This window comes from Juglans microcarpa x Juglans regia, chromosome 4D, assembly GCF_004785595.1.
Source record: "Juglans microcarpa x Juglans regia isolate MS1-56 chromosome 4D, Jm3101_v1.0, whole genome shotgun sequence".
Classification (NCBI taxonomy): Eukaryota; Viridiplantae; Streptophyta; class Magnoliopsida; order Fagales; family Juglandaceae; genus Juglans; species Juglans microcarpa x Juglans regia.
In genome coordinates this window covers 10,080,272-10,099,971 of record NC_054600.1, presented here as the reverse complement: position 1 = coordinate 10,099,971, position 19,700 = coordinate 10,080,272, and the positions used below count along the sequence as shown (strand labels likewise).

Sequence of the window (19,700 nt, the reverse complement as noted above, 5' to 3'; positions counted from 1 at the left end):
TTATTATTTTGAGATTTGAAAAAGTTGAATTGTTTATTATATTTTGTGTTGAAATTTGAAAAAATTGTAATGATGAGTTGAGATGAATTGAGAGTAGTTCAAGATCCAAACTAGACTGCCGAAGACTTGTGGAAGATTAAAGTCCACTATGCAAGAATGGAAGGGGAAGGTTGAGAGGTTTTGACAAAGATGAGGTGTTGATTGTATATAAGGTTAGGAAGGGACATAAAGCAATAGGAGGGACTTAAAAGAGGGAGAGGCAGCAGTAGAGAGGGGGTTCCAGATTGGCTTCCATAAGGAGCGAGGATCGACTTCTAGAGGGAAAAAAGAATCAAAGAGTTCTAAGATTATCTTGACTAGAGAGAACTTTATGGGAGTAATTGTAGCGAGCTTATTCCGAACTAAGAGCTTGTATCAATCTTTCTTTATAGTTGATTTAAATTTACACCCAAGATCAGTGGACGTATGCCACAGTACTAAACCACATAAATATTTGTTTCATTTACTTTCAGTCATGCATTTATCTTTAAACAAGTCATAAATGAGTGTTCCAAGCACACCACCATCTAGAACCACCATTTACTTTTGCAACTCATAAAAGCCTTTTGCGACGACAACATGGGAGACAAAGAAAAGAGGGTGAGACAGAGTTAGAGACGAGAGATGAAGATAGAGAGCCGAGAGAGACAGAGAGTCGAGAGCGTTTCAGGAGAACATGGGGGGTTCATAATTTGGATATTGAGACTGATTTTACATGTATAAATTACTTCATTGTTTATGATTTATAGAGATGGATTCACAAGAACATGAAAATATGTTCTTCATAAACCTCTACAATGGGGACCCTAACATTGACCACTCATCCTTGTGTCAAACTCAGCATAACCCAGCATTGGTGGAATACTCTCCACCCTAACCCCAAGTTGAGGTTCTCAACACTAAGAAGTCACATATGGGTGTGAACTTCACTCAATAGGAAGATAAACTACTTGTTTGGACATGGTTAAATACTAGTTTAGATGCAATACAAGGAACTAATAAAAAGCATACCTAACTTTGGGAGAAAATTCTCTTATATTTCAATGTTTATAAGCAACCTACAATCGATCGTACAATTGGGTCATTTATACATTGGTGGTCGACGATTCAAAAAATAACCAATAAATTATGTGTAAAGCTTGCCCAAGTGGAAGTGTTAAATCAAAGTTGCTTGATCAAGTAAGACAAGGTATAAAGTTCTTCTAGCTTTTTATGCTATTGTCTATACATCCTTTTTATGCTTTTGGACTATTAAATACACACTAATATTTTTTTGTGTTTGTTTCTATTTTGCAAGTTTGAAAAAACGAAGATTATGTACCAATCACTCGAGAAGACCCAATTTCTATTTTTGTTAGCATTTGTTGAAAGACCAACCAAAATGAGTTGAGCGTTGCTCCAAGGACCAAGTAAAGAGAAGATCCCCGACTTTGATCACTAAATGAAGCTAAGGGGGACAATGTCATAGAAAATGATGTTGTTGAGTTAGAGAGGCTAGTGAGAAGTAAAGAGGAGAAAGCCAAATGAAAGGACTCTAGGCCAATTGAGGACATTGTCGACTTAAAGTTAAGGAGAACGCCAAAAGGGAGTGGTTAGAAAGAGATGAGTGAATTATGTTGTTGGATGTCATTACCTTACCTGAAATACAATGAGCATATTTCCATTAACATCAGATGGAGATTATGGAAAAACGTAATTTAGATAATTAGTGAAGATTTGTGACAATTAATATGTATGTATTTATCTTCTGTGACAATTGTTATTGATCTTTGTAAAAAAACTATTTTTTTTCTCGAATCGTTGGACTTGAGGACATAGTTTGTAATGTTGGAATTCAGATATTTGTATAGTTAAAAAAATCGTTCAAGCAAATTGTTTTAGAAGGTTGTAGAATGCAGATGAGAAAAATAGCACGATACACACATTTTCACGCAGCCAGACAATTTTTTCACTTTTAGTGCATGCAAACAATGCTCCCTAGCATCTTTTGGAATCCACATTGTTCACCAACTAAGAGCAATTGAGCAATATCACTAGTATTTGAAGACCTCCAACATTCAATAGAAAAAATATAAATGACCGCTTTCACAAATTTATACAAGTTCTCCATTGTGGTGCTTTCTCCAATCTTTATATATTCATCTATGAAATTGACAGTTACTCCATATGCAAGCATTCTAAGTGCAATAATTATATTTTACAGGAAAAATAAACCGAGTCTTCTAGTATTATATCTTCTTTGTATAAAGTAAGACTTGTAAACTTTTATCTCATATTGAATATGAAGAAAAAGAGAACAGCCCATACGAAACCTCATTCGAAATATATTAGAGGGATATACCAATGATTATGCAAAATAGTTGCGAAAAAGCCGTTCCTATTCATGTATATGATGGCGCCTAGTGTACTTTGATGTTAACGAGGATCACCACGAGTAGATGTTGATCCTCCATCTTCGTTGAGAACTACCTCCAACTCTTCATCAGAGTCTAAGTGGTAAAAAAGCAATTTGAGAATGAAAGAATAAGCCATAGAAAGAGCGAAGTGAAGAATGAGTCTGGAATGAAAATTTTCTCTTGATCTCAAATGAAAGTTACTGTGGATGTTAATGAAAGAACAAGTGCTCTTATTTATACACCAAAATACTACCGTCTAAAAATATGACTATTAGGAAAATGATAAAAATTATTACCATTGAAAATTTAACCGTTAGAAAATGACAAAATACCTTACGAAAGAACAAAATTTGAAAATATGACCATTGGAATTATTCAAAAATGTTACTGTTGAGATGATCTTGATTTTCAATGAAATCTTATCACTTTGGAGAATGCGGATTTTGAAAAAGAATCTTATTATTAAGAATGGATAACATTTGAACCTATATCATCTCCGAAAAAAAATTAATTTTTCTTACAAATCTTTGCTAGAGATCAATAGTTCAAAACATAAGAAAAAAGATTAAAAAAAAAGTCAAGTAGTTAAAAATGTAAAAAGAAATGAGTTAAAAAATGATAAAGAAAGAATAGAGAGATTATTTTAATAGAATATAGAAAGAGTATGGAACGAGATATAGGAGTTTTTGAAAAAATGAGCAATTAAAATAGGAAAAGATAATTTTTGAGTAAAATTTGACAAAGTATTTGTCTAGCCCAATGCAACTACTCCAAGGTAGAAGAACTCACCAGTTACATTACCACAAATAAACTATAAGGCATTTAGCAATAAGATTGAAATTGCCATGCATAGGACCCAACAAGAGATATTGATTCGACAAAAGACCGAACCAAGGGCTTGGGGTTGACCGAGGCAATTGCAATTGAGTATACAGGATTCTCAATTGCAAACTAGTGGGACAAGCCAACAAAGGCAATCATGAACAATTGATAACAGAAAAATATTTTTACAGTTTTAAAATGTGCAAATTCCACGCAATTAATTTTTAAAAAGTTGGCAAATCTAAGATTCATATGAAAAAATAACTTTTTAATAATGAACTCTACTTTTTTTTTTCAAATAGAGTATATGAGATTGTAATGAACCCAGTTAATTCATGTAATATTTCTTAAGCTTCTTTCTCTGTGTTGTAACGAGCTGGTGTAGAAATGGAAATGGTTATGCGTGGGTTGAGTAACAAAGTGCACGAGAAGTGTTTGTTGAAATGTGTAAACAAGATACAAAAGAAATGAATACTACAATGGCTATGCCTTGGGATATTCGAGGTTCCCCAATTCCTCCAAGAAGATGAAAATGCCTTTTACAATAATGTTCCCAATCCTCAACCATGACCCCCTTCCCTTTCATACACTAGAAGATGATCTAAGGCCACGGGTCAATTCTAACTAACATTATCTAAGCCCATGGGCCACTAAACCACTTTTATTTATCGACCTAGCCCACTTACTGGGATTCATAACAAATTTTATACGGCGCCCCCTGCTTGGGATTGGACGGTGACTGAAACGCCAAGACATGCAACATAAGACTACATACCCCTCGTACATGACAGATAAGATGCAATGCACCTATGTATACTAGTACTATGTAAAAAATAGCAGCGAAATAAGTCTTTTATATGTTGTACCAAAATAAAACTAATATCCCGACTTCTTCATTCATAGCCTTAAATCACACTTTTTAGCTTAGCAATGGAGTATCAAGCTCTTTATTTACACTTAACATAACAAGTATTCTATAAAGTCCTTAAGAAAGAAATCATTAAAGTATCTTTCTAATCTCAGCTATTTTCGAGGGGGTCATGACTAAATCCGTTCTTTCTTCGAGTTGAGCACACCCTTAACCTTCATCATCATCCTGACTCACTACTCCTGATCCTGCTAAAGGTTCTACCATTTCAGATTGGGAATGGTAGTGGAAATTACCACAGTGAGATTTCGAAAAATCTCAGCAAGTAAATACGCAACATACAATAGTCAACACAAGCATACAAGAGGTATATCACGAAATGTGTGCATGGACATGTACTTGACATATGCACTTGACCAAAACTTGACTTATGCACTTGTCCAAAACTTGACTTGTAACAAAGACTTTAGCTTTTTCAGAAAACTTCTTTGACTTTCTTTTTCATGTTGATCTTAATCAGAACTTGTTTTATCAAAACATATTACAAGATTTGCATCGAGTGATCCTTATCATATCACGAGATTTTTATTAAGTGATCCTTATCTTATCATGAGATTTTCATCAAGTGATCCTTATCTTATGAGCACTTATTCTTATTCAGAGGGTGGACACAACAAGGTTCCTCTTAGCACAGCGTGTTCCTGTTAGTTAACACACCATTAACTGTTTTTTCACCGTGATGAACACATCATAAATAGAGATTCATATTAACTTGACCTTATTTTATTGGGTTACATGTCTTATGCACCCACTAGCATTAGGCGCTTCCTCACTTTGGTATTCTTGGAAAAGAATTAATTCAAGGCTAGTCAATGATACTTTGTCAATCAGGGATTACCACTCTATTATTAAGTACTCCATAGTGGACAGAAGAGTTCTACTAGGACATTCTCTCAATCTAGCACTTGCGATTGTGATAAAACTTTTAACCATTTTCTTTTAAAACACTTTTTCTCAAATGTATATGACATGAGACATAACCGAGCATAACATGTTCAATTCATGGCATGATAACATAGATCACATGAGCTATCAAAACACATACTTGGAACTATGAAAAAGTGCCTTGGCTGAAACATATAAGTGTAAAAATATGAACAAACATCACTTAAACATGCTTCAAACTTCAAACATATTACTTAGTAATCAAATCAATGAAACAAAACATAAAATCATGGTATTTGTGTAAGATCCAAAACTTCCAAGACATGGTATACTCGAAACATCAAGTATCACAAATTAACAAAAATGTTCTCCTTATAACCAAAACATGCTAAGGGCATTATTGTCATTTTCATCTTAAACCGAATCATACCATTCATATTGTATTCATGTTCCAAGATCATATAAGCATATTCAAACAAGTAAAAAAGAAATAGCAATCAAAACAACCATAACAATGAAAAGATTTACATAAATATATATGAGTATTAACCAAGAGCAAGTTGAGTGTATACTTATCGACTTTTATTTGTTTACAAAGAGTATGTCGAAAATCTTGAAGAGAGGCTCGGTTTGCATTGTTCTAACCAACAACTCTCGATTTTCACCATTTTAGTGTGTTAGACTCTTGATTCAAATGTGGTGTAGCTAGAGTTTAGGGTGTGTACATGAATGGAGAGGAAAAGAAGAGAAGAGGGTGAGAATTTCGTGTAAAACCTCAACTCAGAAGATGAATGGGTGTTTTTATACTAAAAATAGCCCAAACTCTCTTTTTTCTTGCTTCAGCTTTATTGCCAAGTGGATGGCCTTAGATTTTTGGCAATTGCATATTGTACAAGTGGCATAGTTGGTGCATGTGGGACAAGTGGTGCCTTTTCTGATGCATGTAGGACAAGTGGCATAGTTGGTGCATGTGGGACAAGTGGTGCCTTTTCTGATGCATGTAGGACAAGTGGCACATTTTCTAATGCATGTGGGATAAGTGGCATCTTTTCTGATGCAGGTGGGACAAGTGACACACTTGGCTTGGCTATAGGGAACACAAAAGTATTCTTGAAAAGAATAATCTAGCCAAGTGGCTTGGCTCCTTGGAAAATCAAAATCCTTTTCACTTTCATAGGAAATCTAAGAATTTCCTTGCATGGGCACCATTTGTCAATGCCCCTCCATTGTCTCTCCTTGGGAAATCCAAAAGATCCTCTACATGAGTGACATGTGGCGTGGTATCTTGTCAAAATTTGAAATCCTAAGAGGCTCCTTGGGCATGCTCCCTCATATTGTCCAGATTCAATGAATCTCTATGACAAAATTGTCATTTGATAAATCCTAACCCTAGGCTTGAACCTTGCAGACTTGTGCATGCTTGCCAAGTGGCAAAAATACATGTAGGATATGGGTGCGTGTTCCCCCTGCGTCCTTTTCCTCATGCACCTTTTTATTTTTTCATGTGTCTTTTTCTTTTTTCCATGTATATTTTCCTTTTCTCTTGTGTTTTTTCTTTTTTCTATGCATGTCCCTTACTTTTCCCTAAGCAAGAAGCTTCTTCTTCCTATGCATGTTCCCTAGGTAGCTCTCGCATTTCCTTATGTTTCTCAAGAACTCAAAACATGACATGTGGTGATGTGGTGGCTGAAACCCTAGGGGTACAAGGGTAATTTTTGTGCATTGTCTTTTCCACACCCTTTTAGAACTTTTTCCTCCACTTATGCATGAATGACAAATGACAAAATGTCAGAAAATAACTTGGGTGGGCGTGTGGCTTAGGGATCCGAAAATCTCTTAGTGTTTCAATGTAAATACTTTAGAAAATCTCACATTTGTCTTCCTTATGCAAAATCTTCTTGGAACTCTTCACTAAGAACAAGTGGAGTGCACAACTCCTGGGAATTCACAAAAATCTTATTGTGCTTGTGTAGTCTATTGGGGTTCTTGAAACTATGTCCCCCATTTTTCTCATCCATTTTTACATCCAAGTTCAATGTATCTAGATGTGAGGTGTGCATGTGAGATATGTGGCATGTGAGGAGTTTGTAAGTGTGTGGTGGCTGAAAAGTTCATCTCTTCCCAAGAAGATCTTCCTTCTTCCAATGTCTTAGATATTGTGTGATTGGTCATTGTGGGTGGCAAAATGCACAAATCCCCTTTGCCCTTGCCTTGCCCTTCACAAGATTCTTCTAGAATCCTCATAGGCGTGTAGGTCATTCTTTTCTCAAGCAAGATTTTGTCATTTCCCAAGACAAAACTTTTCACCTTTCATTTGTATGCATGACACTTGGCCAACTCTCCTAGAAACCGAATCCTCACTTTCTTGTTCCAATTTTTCTTCTAGAAATCCAATGCATGCTTGACAAGTGTCATCCTTGTCTTTTCCCAAAGTTCCAAATGAGAAGTGATTTTTCAAAAATGACCAAAAGCCCATTCTTGAAGCCAAGTGGCACCATCTCCTTGCCTAGAGGGTAAACTTGGGCTGTCCAAAGCCAAAGTCCTTAATAGGCCAAATTCATATGGGCATTTTCTTCTATTTTTCTCTTGTGGGCTTTTTAACTTAGAACTCCAAGATCCAATCCAACAAAAATAGAAAGTGGCCTAAAGAATTCTTCCAACACTTAGCCAATAACCCAAATAAATAAATCAATAGATAAATAATATCTATAAGAGTTACAAATGGAAGCGAAAATCCGGGGTCTCACATTTCCCCCTTTAAAAAAACCTTGTCCTCAAGGTTCCTTTTCAATAAACAACTTATATAAAGTGAGGTTGTATATTCTATGGCACCAATTATAAATTTAGAAGCTCGGTAAAATTGTGAACACATGTATAACATGTTAACTTCGCCTTTCACTAGCATTCTTGCACTTCCAGAATTGCAAGGCTTAACTTGGTGAGTGAGAGGATCGACCAAAGATTTTGATGCTTCACATCCCCATGGCCAACTCCAATACTCGTGTGTATAAGCCAACTCCCAAAAAAATCTTATACAAGTACATGTCCACGTTCGATGAGCTCAATGTCTTTGTGTCTAGGTTTCTCAGAAATTAAAGAGAGAGCATCATCTAGTATTGATCTGAGGTCAAATGGGACTGCTTCCAGCTCTAACTTGCCAACCTCATTAATTAATGCTATAAGTGCCTTCCCACAGGCTTGTGTAGTTTGAGCATTATCCCTTTGAGTTGAACTCAGCTCTGTATCTAAAAGCAGTGCAAGCATTCCTAGGATGCCATTCATGGGGGTTCTAATTTCATGAGAAATAGTAGCTAGAAACTGCGATTTCACAACATCTGCAGCTTTTGCTCGAACCTTCAACTCTTCTGTTTCCTGGGATTCATCTTCGACTTTAAAAATGTGAATTCCTACACCATATAAGATATAACCTATTAGTAAACCAATCATAAAGAACAAAAATGCCGTGCTGAGTGTTGTCCATGACACATGTGCCTTTTGATGGTATCTACATATCATTTGATGCTTCTAGAAAAGATCTCCAAAATCAAGCTTGCTCTCATGTATATTCCCATTTTCAGAAAGAAAAATGTTTCCTATCAATGAGCAGAATTGTAAAACTAATTTAAGAGCGGTGAGTGCAATAGGGCAGTCAATCCAATAACCTTCACAAGAAAACTTCGTTTTAAGTGCCACATATAAGCTGAGGGGCCACCCTATATGGTCACTTGAATTCAAAACATCATGCCACACAGGAACATTTTCTTGACTTAGAGATGACAATTTTGTAACCTCAGTTACTACCCTCTTCAATGTAATATTTGATGATGAGATGCAGCATCTGGAATTAGCAAGACCGTAGACCAAGCTGGGCCACTAGCAGCAAAGGGATTCTAAGATCCATACTCAAGTATAATTAGACCCTCCGCACCATTAGCATCATTGAAACCATCAAACATCCATTCAACAAGCTGAATGTTGGCCATAACAGCACCAGGTCCACCATGAATTCCGAGGCCAAGTTCCATTTTCCCTAGACCCAAACGTTTAGATGTAACCAGCCCAGCTAAAGTGCAAACATATAGGGTAAAATTCATTGTTCCAACCATTTCTAATCCACATCTTGCTTCAACATCAATATCAACACTAACCATCTTGTAAGGATCTTCATCATCATTTATCACCACAATTAAGATTGAGAACATGACATTATCTGGTTGTAATACTCTCTCAGACCATTCATCACACATGTTACAAGAAACGATGACAGTTAACTACTGAGGAGTACCCATAATGATCTCTCCAAATTGTGTAAATAAGTTCCTGAACTCACATTTTTTCATGGTGGTAGGGATTCCCTCCATCATTATTTTTTTCCTTCCTTTATCAAAAGGCCTAAAAATAATATTAAGGGGCAAAACATCAAATAGCTGAGGAGCAAGGTTATTATTTACTAAAACTTGCAACCCCATAGAAATTTCCCGTTTCTCTTCACCAAAGATTGCATACTAGGTAAAAAGAATCTCATATACCTTGTTGGAAGCTCCAATTCCAATGGAAGAACCTTGACTTCTTTCTGAAATGGTCGTCTTTGAATCAACAATTGCTCCACCACAAATGAAAAGGATATTTTTATCCATCTGAATGTGATCACCACGAAGATTCTTTCAAGCTCCTTTATTCCCAGGTTCTACACCTGACTTTTGATTGAACGAGGCATCATATATCCTTTTGTAATGGTTGTAAACAGCCACAAAAAGTACCTCAAGATGAACTTCATTTGTATAATGGTTGTCCAATATTCTGCAGCCCCAATCAAATACATTTTGGATGACGGCGCGTTGCCCTTGGTCACTCAAGGCTCCCACACTTAAGGCTTGCACCAGAGGAGTCAAGAAGCCGCCTACATTTTGGATGGGCTTCCATGGAAGATGCCAAACTAGATGTGGCCCTTTGTAGTACAGGAACACCCTTTCTTCAAGCACGAATTCTTTGGAGATGGGTGGTCCTGTGGTGTTCGTACCAGTAGACCCCCACTGGAACAACCTGCCGTCGTGGTGAATGGTGAGAAAGTTGTGGCTGCTGGTGACCAGGGCCCGAACAAACTACGAGTCTAGGTATGTAATGGGGCGAACCCATTCGCCCTTCATTTCCAGAGTAGGCATAAGGTGGTTCGGTGAGCAGCTAAGGCTTGTATTTTTGGGGATGGTGGGGTCTCTGATATGTGACTGTGTTAAATATGGAGTGCCAAGCAAAAGAAAGGTTGTTGAAATGAAATAGGAAAAAATGGGTGTTGAGACAGATACCATGGGCACTGCCCTTATCTCCTTCACTTGGATTGCCTTTTTGTTTCTTCCTTCACGATTTCATCTTCATCCTTCATTCTATTTCCTTGATTCACTTTCGATTTTTGTGTTTCTTCAGTTGAATTCGTAGCTGCCAAGTCTTCTTGGTCTCTGCACTCCCCGAGAGATTGCTGCATCCTCTCGTAATTTTGCTGGATTCCATCGAGCCTTTCTGTCACCCTCAGCAATTTCTCCAAAAAATTTTCCATCAACTGTGTTGTTTGTTGAATCTTACCCCATCCATGAAGAATCGGTGACTCTAGATACCAATTGTAATGAACCCAAATAATTCCTGTAATATTTCTTAAGCTTCATTCTCTATGTTGTAACGAGCTGGTGTAGAAATGGAAATGATTATGCGTGGGTTGAGTAATAGAGTGCACGATAAGTGTTTGTTGAAATGTGTAAATAAGATACAAGAAAAATGAATACTACAATGGCTACGCCTTGGGGATATTTGAGGTTCCCCAAATCCTCCAAGAAGATGAAAATGCCTTCTACAATAATGTTCTCAATCCTCAACCACAACCCTTCTTCCCTTTCATATACTAAAAGATGATCTAAGGCCACAGGTCAATTCTAACTAACATTATCTAGGCTCCTGGGCCACTAAACCACTTTTATTTATCGGCCCAACCCAGTACTTATTGGGATTCATAATAGAGACTTGCACTTCCTAGAACTGTATCTAACATTGCTCGTTGATAAATCCCTAATTTTATTTTATTTTTTCATTTGAGTCATCTCTAAGAACATTTATTCAATCATGAGAGTGTTCCCCGATCTTCACGAGCTAAAGAATTTCAATAGTTCTTATCTTGCATGTAAGAGAAGTTGAATACCGATCCTACTAATCACTGGTTAGTGGTTTGAATAATATTTTAACATCATCAGTTACTTATTGCGTAGTTTTTACATGCAACCAAAAAGCATTTGTAAGATATAATCGTACTTTTCATAATTTTTTTACATTAGAACATAAGAATTGCCTTATCAATAAAAGCAATGATAACTAAATATCAATATATAACTTTTAGTGAATTAATCAAGTAGGGAATCTATTTATAACAAGAGAAATGATATTTAAAGTTATGGAGTGCGCAAGTGTCGCACATTACTTTTAAAACAATGTCTAAGTATGAAAATTATTTTTTAAGGGTGCGAAGCACTTGCACAACTTATGACTATATTTAGCATTACTTTTAGAACAAATATATTTTAGAATTTAATGGCTTTTGTACTGCATGCATGCATTGTAAGGGTAGTGTAGTTAAAAGATAATTATTTTTTCTTTTATTTTGTCCAGGGTTCATTTGTAGTTAAAGACGGGGGTCCCTCCAAGGTCTCGAGTATTTTGGAAGAAACAGTCGAGCCTCTTTTAGAAGATGCAAATAGAGCAACAAATGGTAGTGCTTCCCCTCTTGAGGAAGCAATAGGGTCAGACAAAGTGGCATGACAAGGATCATCGAGGGGTGGAGCATATACACAAAATGTTGATGAAGGGGAGGAACCTGTAATGGTAACAGATGGAGGGGAAAACAATCATATACCTGTCAAGCAACCATTTGGCGAGAAGAGAATTATTGATTTGTCATTGGTGCCTTGTGTGGGGGAAGATTTAGAATTGTCGTTGGTGCCTTGTGTGGGGGAAGGTTTAGAGTCGGGAGTGCAGTCGGGTAATGTGGCTAGGGATAATATCATTCCCCTGGTTTCTCTTCTTCCAATTAACGATATAACGGGTTCAACAACAAATTAGATTTTGAATAAAGATAATGAGTTTCTACAAACTCTGAGACTTTCATATGGAGAACATGGAGAATATGAAGACCAATTTAAAGCACTACTCACTGCAATCGAGGCGAGTCACACTATTAAAACCAAATCTAAGTTTAAGAAAAACAAGGAGTTAAAGAATCTTTCTTGGACAATCAACTATGATACTAAGGGAGCTAGCTCAAGTCGAGGGAAGGTTAAAGGGAGGGTTTTGTGAAGACGTTCTCATAGTGGGATGTTCGGGTAGAGGATTATTTTCACGGAATCTAGGGGATGGGGTCGGAGAGGTGTATTGATAGTTTTCCAATTCGGGCTTTGTGTATTTTAGGTAGGTTTTCATGGGCTTTTGGGTCATTAGGGGCTTTCTTGTATGAGCTAGGTATTTTTCTTGTATACATCTAGTATACTTGGTTGTTCCTATTGATATATATATATATATATATAATATTATTACTTATAAAAGAAAAAATCATGGTTCGATTTCTAATATTAAGAAAATATTTAGAATGAGAGTTTTTTTTTGACAGTTTTTAAAAGCACGATAGAGTGCACTGGAAAATATAAAAATAAAATTTTGTGAAATTTATTTATTTTTATTATCTATAAATAATTTTAGTGTATTTTCTTTTTTTGTCACGAAAATTATAAGAGCTAACGAAGAGATGAAAGAAATTTTGGAAGATGAAACTTGTATTTAGTTCTCACAAGGTACGGATTTGTTTAGATAGTGAGATGAGATAATATGAAATGAGATAATTTTAAATGAATTAAATAAAATATTATTATAATATTATTATTGAATTTGAAAAATGAATTACTTATTATATTTTATATAAAAATTTAAAAAAATTATAATGATGAGATGAGATGAGATGAAATCATTTTTTTATAGATTTTATTTTCGTTGAAAAAGCTGAAAATTTCTCTTCAGTAATTTCCTTATTGTCGGACTCATTTTCTGAGTTTTGGCAAAAGAGGACTTCACTGCACTTTTTCAAATTACTAATTGTTTTTAAGCAAAACAGAAAATTAAACAACAAACAAAAAAATGCAAAGATAGTAATGACATAATCGATGACGAAAAGAGAGGCTGAAAAGTGGTAGCCACTTATGTGATCACAGATTCGCGAGGTATCGGTTCCCCACGTGCTAATCACCTGCTGGCATAAGCAATGATCCCAGAGAAAAAAATATAAACAAAGACACATAAGCAATGACGAAAGGGAATCTGGATAAGAAAAAAATTGATTGGTCCATATATAAAAATATTAAATTTTTTATATTATTTTTTATAATTGAAATGATTTCACAATAAATTATATATTTTATGCACTCAAATTATTAATTATATTAAATAGAATCTTAGGATGTTGAAATTTTGCGTATTTCTTTATTATTAAAAAATAAATATTTTATATGTATCTAATTTTTTTAAAAATAAAAAGTACATAAATTTTAAAATCATAAATATTATTTATCTCGTAAAAGAACGGTACGGGGGAGAAGGAATCGAGTTTCGAGTTTCGACAGTCAAACACACCATGACCTAAGCAATGACGAAGAGGAGGTTGGATAAGGATATTTCAAGTTATTACGGTATTACAAAGCTATTGTAAAGTTATAAATTTATAACGAAAAGGACAAAAACATCCTACTTCCTACTATTACTAAGAAAGGACAGATAAGAGTAGTGGCTTCTCTCTCACTCCTGTCGCTTCTCCTGCTCTCTCTAGATATATACACGCACGTCTGAGACGCATTGAGACATCGAATCTTGAGTACAGAAACACCACTTCTAAAAAGATGGCACAAGGAAACGAAGTCCAAATTCCAAGGGTGAAACTGGGCAATCAAGGCCTTGAGGTAACTCCCAATTTCATTCCTTGCATACCCGTTTCAATTTTATTTTTCAAGAATGTTCAACTTGCATCTGCTCAAGTCGCATTTCTTTGAATACCAAACTGCATAGTTTGAGATTCTAAAGTCCCAAAAATTTTTGAGAACTTTGTAGACCAATGATGACAATTTTGCTATCAGATTGTGATTAGATTGTTGGAATTCCTGATTTGTTGGAACTGGCAGTATTGAATAGTTTTTAGACCATTTTTATTTGGTTGAGATGATCTTTGATGGACAAACTTCCCAAGTTTTTATTTGGTTGAGGTGGTCTGTGATTGTGAAAATGCTATATGCATGCGTGTAGACACTGGCATATGAATGGTTTCAAATGAAAAACTATGTGAATCCTTCTTTCTGCTTTGTTTCGTTTCGTTTTGTTTTTCTATTGCAAATTGATCGATTGAAATAGTGGCATATAGTCCCATACGGTGAGATAATGACATTATGACACAAGAAATGATGAGACTAGTTGGGAAACATGTATTTCTTTCTGGTCCCAAAATCAGCTTAAACATGTGCTGCAAAATTTACTTTTCCAAAAAAAAAAAAAAAAAAAAAAAAAAAAAAAAAGAGTAATGCTAGAGAGAAGCCACTGTAGCAGTGCACACTTTGCACTCACTACATGGCTATTTTTAGTTCTCTACTTTTTTATTTTAGACTTGGGAGATGTGTGGTCTAGATGATGCTACATCATGTGTGCAAAATGGTTGCTCCCAACAGTGGCTTCTATCTATATTTATTCTTCACTGATATATGAAAGCTGACCTTATACCATCAGCACTAAAATTCATTTTCTTCAACAGAATTAGTCTGAATGATGAAACAAATATGGAATGTATGATACATTGAATTTAAACTTCCATGGGATTTACAAATGTGCATGTCCATTGAATGGCTTAGTTCTGATGATAGTTTTATATCCCTAGCCATTATCTTTTGGAAGACATGAATTTACTCATTAACCATGAGTTTGAATGTGAAATCCCTTATCTTTGAATGAAGGAAAGGATAAAGGAAAATTAAAACTGATTTTTGGAGTTTCCAAGTTACTTTTCAGTGATCAGGATTTTCATTTGTTATTTTTATGAAATTATGGTCAAATCATGAGCCTGCAATGGCCGAGCTTCTATAGGTGCTTTTAATTGTATCAACCTCAGGGAAGAGATATGATTTAGTAGGAGGTAATCTATATAAACTTTGGCATTGTGACAAAACCCCCATGACGTTTTAGTGGAATGAAAAAGCAGTAGTGTTTATGGACTTTGTATAGATATAAATTTTGCTAAACAGATTGAGGTTGTCAAACTATTGAGGTAAAGTTGTAAGTCGTAATAGTCTCGTAATACATTTGATCAAAGGAGATCATGTGGAGTTGCGGTCTTTAAAAGAGTAGTTATTATTCTGTAATCAACGAACACCTCTTCCTTCACCAAGCCTCAATATAAGTTTGGACCTGCAGAAATAACTTCTAATCATGGAAAGACTTATTAGTCGATTTAAGTGAAAATATATATCCTTCTGTCACTAACAAGTTCTGGAAATCATGATATTAGTCTTTCATAATGTTCAAGATGCAGAATAGGTTCTAAATAATAGTTTTCTTTATTGGAATAATTTTTTGGTGCTGTTTATCACTCCAATTCATTAATTTTGACTAAATGTTGTTCATTTCTTTGTAATTCTTATTTCTTTTGTTCATTTATTCCCAGGTCTCAAAGTTGGGGTTTGGATGTATGGGCCTGACTGGAGCCTATAATTCTCCTCTCTCTGATGAGGATGGAATCTCAGTAATAAAGCATGCTTTCAGTAAGGGAATCACTTTCTTTGATACAGCCGACGTTTATGGGCCTCATACTAATGAAATTCTTCTTGGGAAGGTGTTTATTACCAAGTTTTACTTTTAGTTTCTCAAGAAGTTGGATTTTTTTAGTAGTAAACGGAGAATAAATTTGTGGTTTTTTATGTTGTTCTGTTGTTAGCAAATTGATTGTTAACATTTGAGGAACGCAATACAACTTTGTGACATCAACTGAAAAAATTATATATCCTCCAGGCCTTGAAGCAATTGCCAAGAGAGAAAATTCAAATTGCCACCAAATTTGGCATCAAAAGACTGTTGTTATCTTCTGGTATGGATGTGGACGGTAGTCCGGAATATGTTCGCTCATGCTGTGAGGCGAGCTTGAAGCGCCTTGATGTGGAATATATTGATCTGTATTATCAGCACCGGGTAGACACAAAAGTACCTATAGAAGAAACCGTACGTGAATTTTCTCTGTAATGGGTGGTTTTGCTTCTTAATTTTTGTTTTGCAGATTGAACCCGTCAAGTATATTGGTCTATCTGAATCCATTAGGTGGCAAAACTCATTGGGTGTATCTTATTGGTTTGTAGATTGGTGAACTTAAGAAGCTGGTAGAAGAGGGAAAAGTCAAGTATATTGGTCTATCTGAAGCCAGCCCAGACACAATAAGGAGGGCACATGCTATCCATCCAATCACAGCTGTACAAATGGAGTGGTCTCTCTGGACTCGTGATCTCGAGGAAGAGATAATTCCACTTTGCAGGTTTGATCAATTTATAGCCCACGTATTTACAAAAGTTTGTCTCATGTGTGCTTTCACTTGAAAGAAACCTTTGAAGAATTCCTTACCGACATGTTTATCCATTCTTGATATGAGAAATCCCATCTAGCGCTGCTTACTTGTTCAGTAGCTATTGTCTGTTAAAGTTCTGATTTGGACATTAGATTGTTTGTATTTTAAATGTGTTCTGTATCCTTTGGTTTCTGATGGGGTGTGTGTGTGTGTGTGCATGTGAGATTATTGCTTGTATTGAAGGTGTGTTTGTGTAGATTTTGTATTTCAATATATTATAATCATCTTATCCAGAATTAGAACAATACTTTTGTGCATGCAGGGAACTTGGAATTGGAATAGTTCCATACAGTCCTCTTGGTCGTGGTTTTTTCGCTGGCAAGGGAGTTGTTGAAACTGTGGCCACAAATAGCAACTTGGTATCGATTTCCCCACTATTTTTCCCCTCCATTTTTTAATTTTCAATGAATAATAATTGCCAGCATAATTCTTCTTGCAAGTATGATATTCTTCTTTCAGCGGTGCTTTACTCTTCAAAGTTGATTTGAACACACAATTTATGCATATAAAAATGTCCATTCAGTTGCCTTTAGAAGCACATCATTCTATCTGGTATTACTTATTTTTCTTAAGTTACATTTCTTTCTTAAGAGAATTTCTTCCTCAAACAACTTTTCATGTAAATGCATTGTTTTTTTCTTTTCTTATCGTCAAGTTGTTATGATTCATTTACCAATATTCTGCACTTTATTTGAAGAACCCTCTTACTTGAGGACTTCAGGACTTTTGCCTTTGGGCAAAAATGTTACCATCAATAATAAAAATTCTCAACTGAATCCAGTTCTTTTTGGTTTAAGGTCAATCATCCTCGGTTCCAAGGTGAGAATTTGGATAAGAACAAGACCATTTATACTCGAGTAGAAAGCCTGGCTAGAAAACATGAATGCACTCCTGCCCAGCTGGCACTAGCATGGGTTCTTGAGCAAGGGGACGATGTTGTACCTATACCTGGTAAGTGACTTTCACCTTTTAGCCCTAATTAGTTAAACTGATCTAAAATTCGCTTGGTTTGATGTTTTGCTTACAAACTTGGTGGGAGAAGAGAGACAGCGAAAAACAAATGCCTGAAGTTCTGTCCAATGCTATTAATACTGTTTCCTTTCCTAGTGTCTTTTTCCTTTTCCTTTCTTAAGCCATTCAAATCCAAGTCCTTACCGTTTTCATCAATTTTGTAAACAGAAAATTTAATTCACAGTTATACCCTAGTAGTTTTCTTTATTCTAACCTGTGATAGAGGAATACCCTCATAGTTCCTCTCCTCTCTACCCATCGTTATATGTTCTAATGGTATTAGATTTTGTTTACGTCGAGTGTGTTGGAAAATGTTACAAGAATGAATAGCATGAAAGAGATTATAAGTTTCTGTCCAATGACTTTCACCTTCTTCTCTTTCTCAAATAGATTACAATACTAAGCTATAAGTTTCCAATCATATTCATTTAGTACACACACACATACACACACACACAGTAGCTTCAGATTCCAGAACCCTTTTGAACCGTTTTGCTGGATGAATTATCCGACGTGCCAAATCTCCTCATGGTCCATGGAGTTCTAATGCAATTTCTGCAGGAATTGTGATACTAATGCATATATCACCTTTTAAAAGATCAAAGCAAGTTGAGACAATATTACCTGCATTTTCCTCACTATTCATTGGCCTTGAACTTTTATAGGGACAACCAAGATCAAGAACCTGGATAACAATATTGGCTCTTTGAAGGTGAAACTTACAAGAGAAGCTCTAAAAGAGATATCTGATGCTGTGCCTATCGAAGAGGTAGCTGGTGGTAGAAGCTTTATAAACACGAATCATTTACAATGGAAGTTTGCCAACACTCCACCAAAGAATTAATAGTACTCTTCTACTCTGTAATCTCTACTTACACTTCAATGTATCATCACCGATAATATCTTGTATGTTAATAACTAATTGTGCCCTTCACGCTGCACAATTATCAACATGATTATGTAAACTATTTGAGAGTGATATTATTTTTGCTTGCTTTATATCACACGTTATTAGATGTTTCGGAAGTTTGTTAAGGAGTGGTTTGGATTCAGAGATTAGTTGAGATGGGTTGAAATGGTTTGTGAATAATATAATAAAAGTTGAAAAAGTTATTATATTTTGTGTTAGAATTTGGGAAAGTTGTTTTGGGATTTGAAAAAGTTGAATTGTTTATTATATTTTGTATAGAAATTTGAGAAAGTTGTAATGATGAGATGAGTTGAGGTGGATTTTGAATGCAAACGATGCCGAACTATTTTTTCTTCTATTTTTTTTTTTAAGTTTTATTTTAGGCCAAATATTGCCAAAACTGCCTTGTTTGTTTTTACAACTTATCTTATCTCATCTAATTATTATAATTTTTCTAAATTTTCACACAAAATAAAATAAACAATTCAATTTTTTCAAATTTCAAAATAAAAATAATATTAAAAAAAATATATTATAATAATATTTTATTCAACTTTCATATCAATTTATCTCATCTCATCTGCGAAAACAAACGAGATATTTAGTGATTATCTTTTCCCACATGGTAGCATTACGCAGGACAGGTTGGTCCTCACATAGCTCAGCCAATTCCTTCTCAGGCAAAGTCACCACAATCAACCCTTCTTCCTCCACATTTCCCACATGATATGAGACATGAACTGGTTTTTCATCGTTGTCAAACATTGCTTATATCGATGATGACCTAGCAGGGCTTCCGGCCACCGTGCTAGGGACAATCATGTTTTCCAAGTCAATACAGATCAATTCAAGGCCAAACACCCTAAAGGGTTGTGCTAACTTTCCTTTCTCTATCTGTCAGACCATTAGGCTGTCAATCTACCTAAAATCAATTGGTATTAAGAAAGAAACACACAAATTTTAATGACATTCAACATCCAATGCTATTTTAAGAGCAGTCGATCGTAAGGAGTTTAGCTTGCAATATATTTACATACA

General features: G+C 35.4%; 1 protein-coding gene across 1 annotated transcript; it reads left to right on the top strand.

Moving 5' to 3' along the window:
- The first annotated feature begins 13,900 nt into the window (after positions 1–13,900).
- LOC121260907 (probable aldo-keto reductase 1) lies at positions 13,901–18,750 on the top strand. The gene is made up of 7 exons (XM_041162984.1): positions 13,901–14,048; positions 15,794–15,961; positions 16,138–16,344; positions 16,479–16,651; positions 17,004–17,100; positions 17,539–17,692; positions 18,418–18,750. The coding sequence occupies exons 1-7, from the start codon at positions 13,989–13,991 to the stop codon at positions 18,594–18,596; spliced, it is 1,038 nt and encodes a 345-aa protein (XP_041018918.1). The 5' UTR covers positions 13,901–13,988; the 3' UTR covers positions 18,597–18,750.
- The last annotated feature ends 950 nt before the right edge of the window (positions 18,751–19,700 follow it).

What these genes read in the sequence shown, in the direction of transcription:
- LOC121260907 (XM_041162984.1), top strand. Translation starts at nt 13,989, where the DNA reads ATGGCACAAGGAAACGAAGTCCAAATTCCAAGGGTGAAACTGGGCAAT. An exon ending in GAGATAATTCCACTTTGCAG is followed by an intron (nt 16,652 to 17,003) that starts GTTTGATCAATT and finishes TTGTGCATGCAG; the next exon opens with GGAACTTGGAATTGGAATAG. An exon ending in TGGCCACAAATAGCAACTTG is followed by an intron (nt 17,101 to 17,538) that starts GTATCGATTTCC and finishes TTTTGGTTTAAG; the next exon opens with GTCAATCATCCTCGGTTCCA.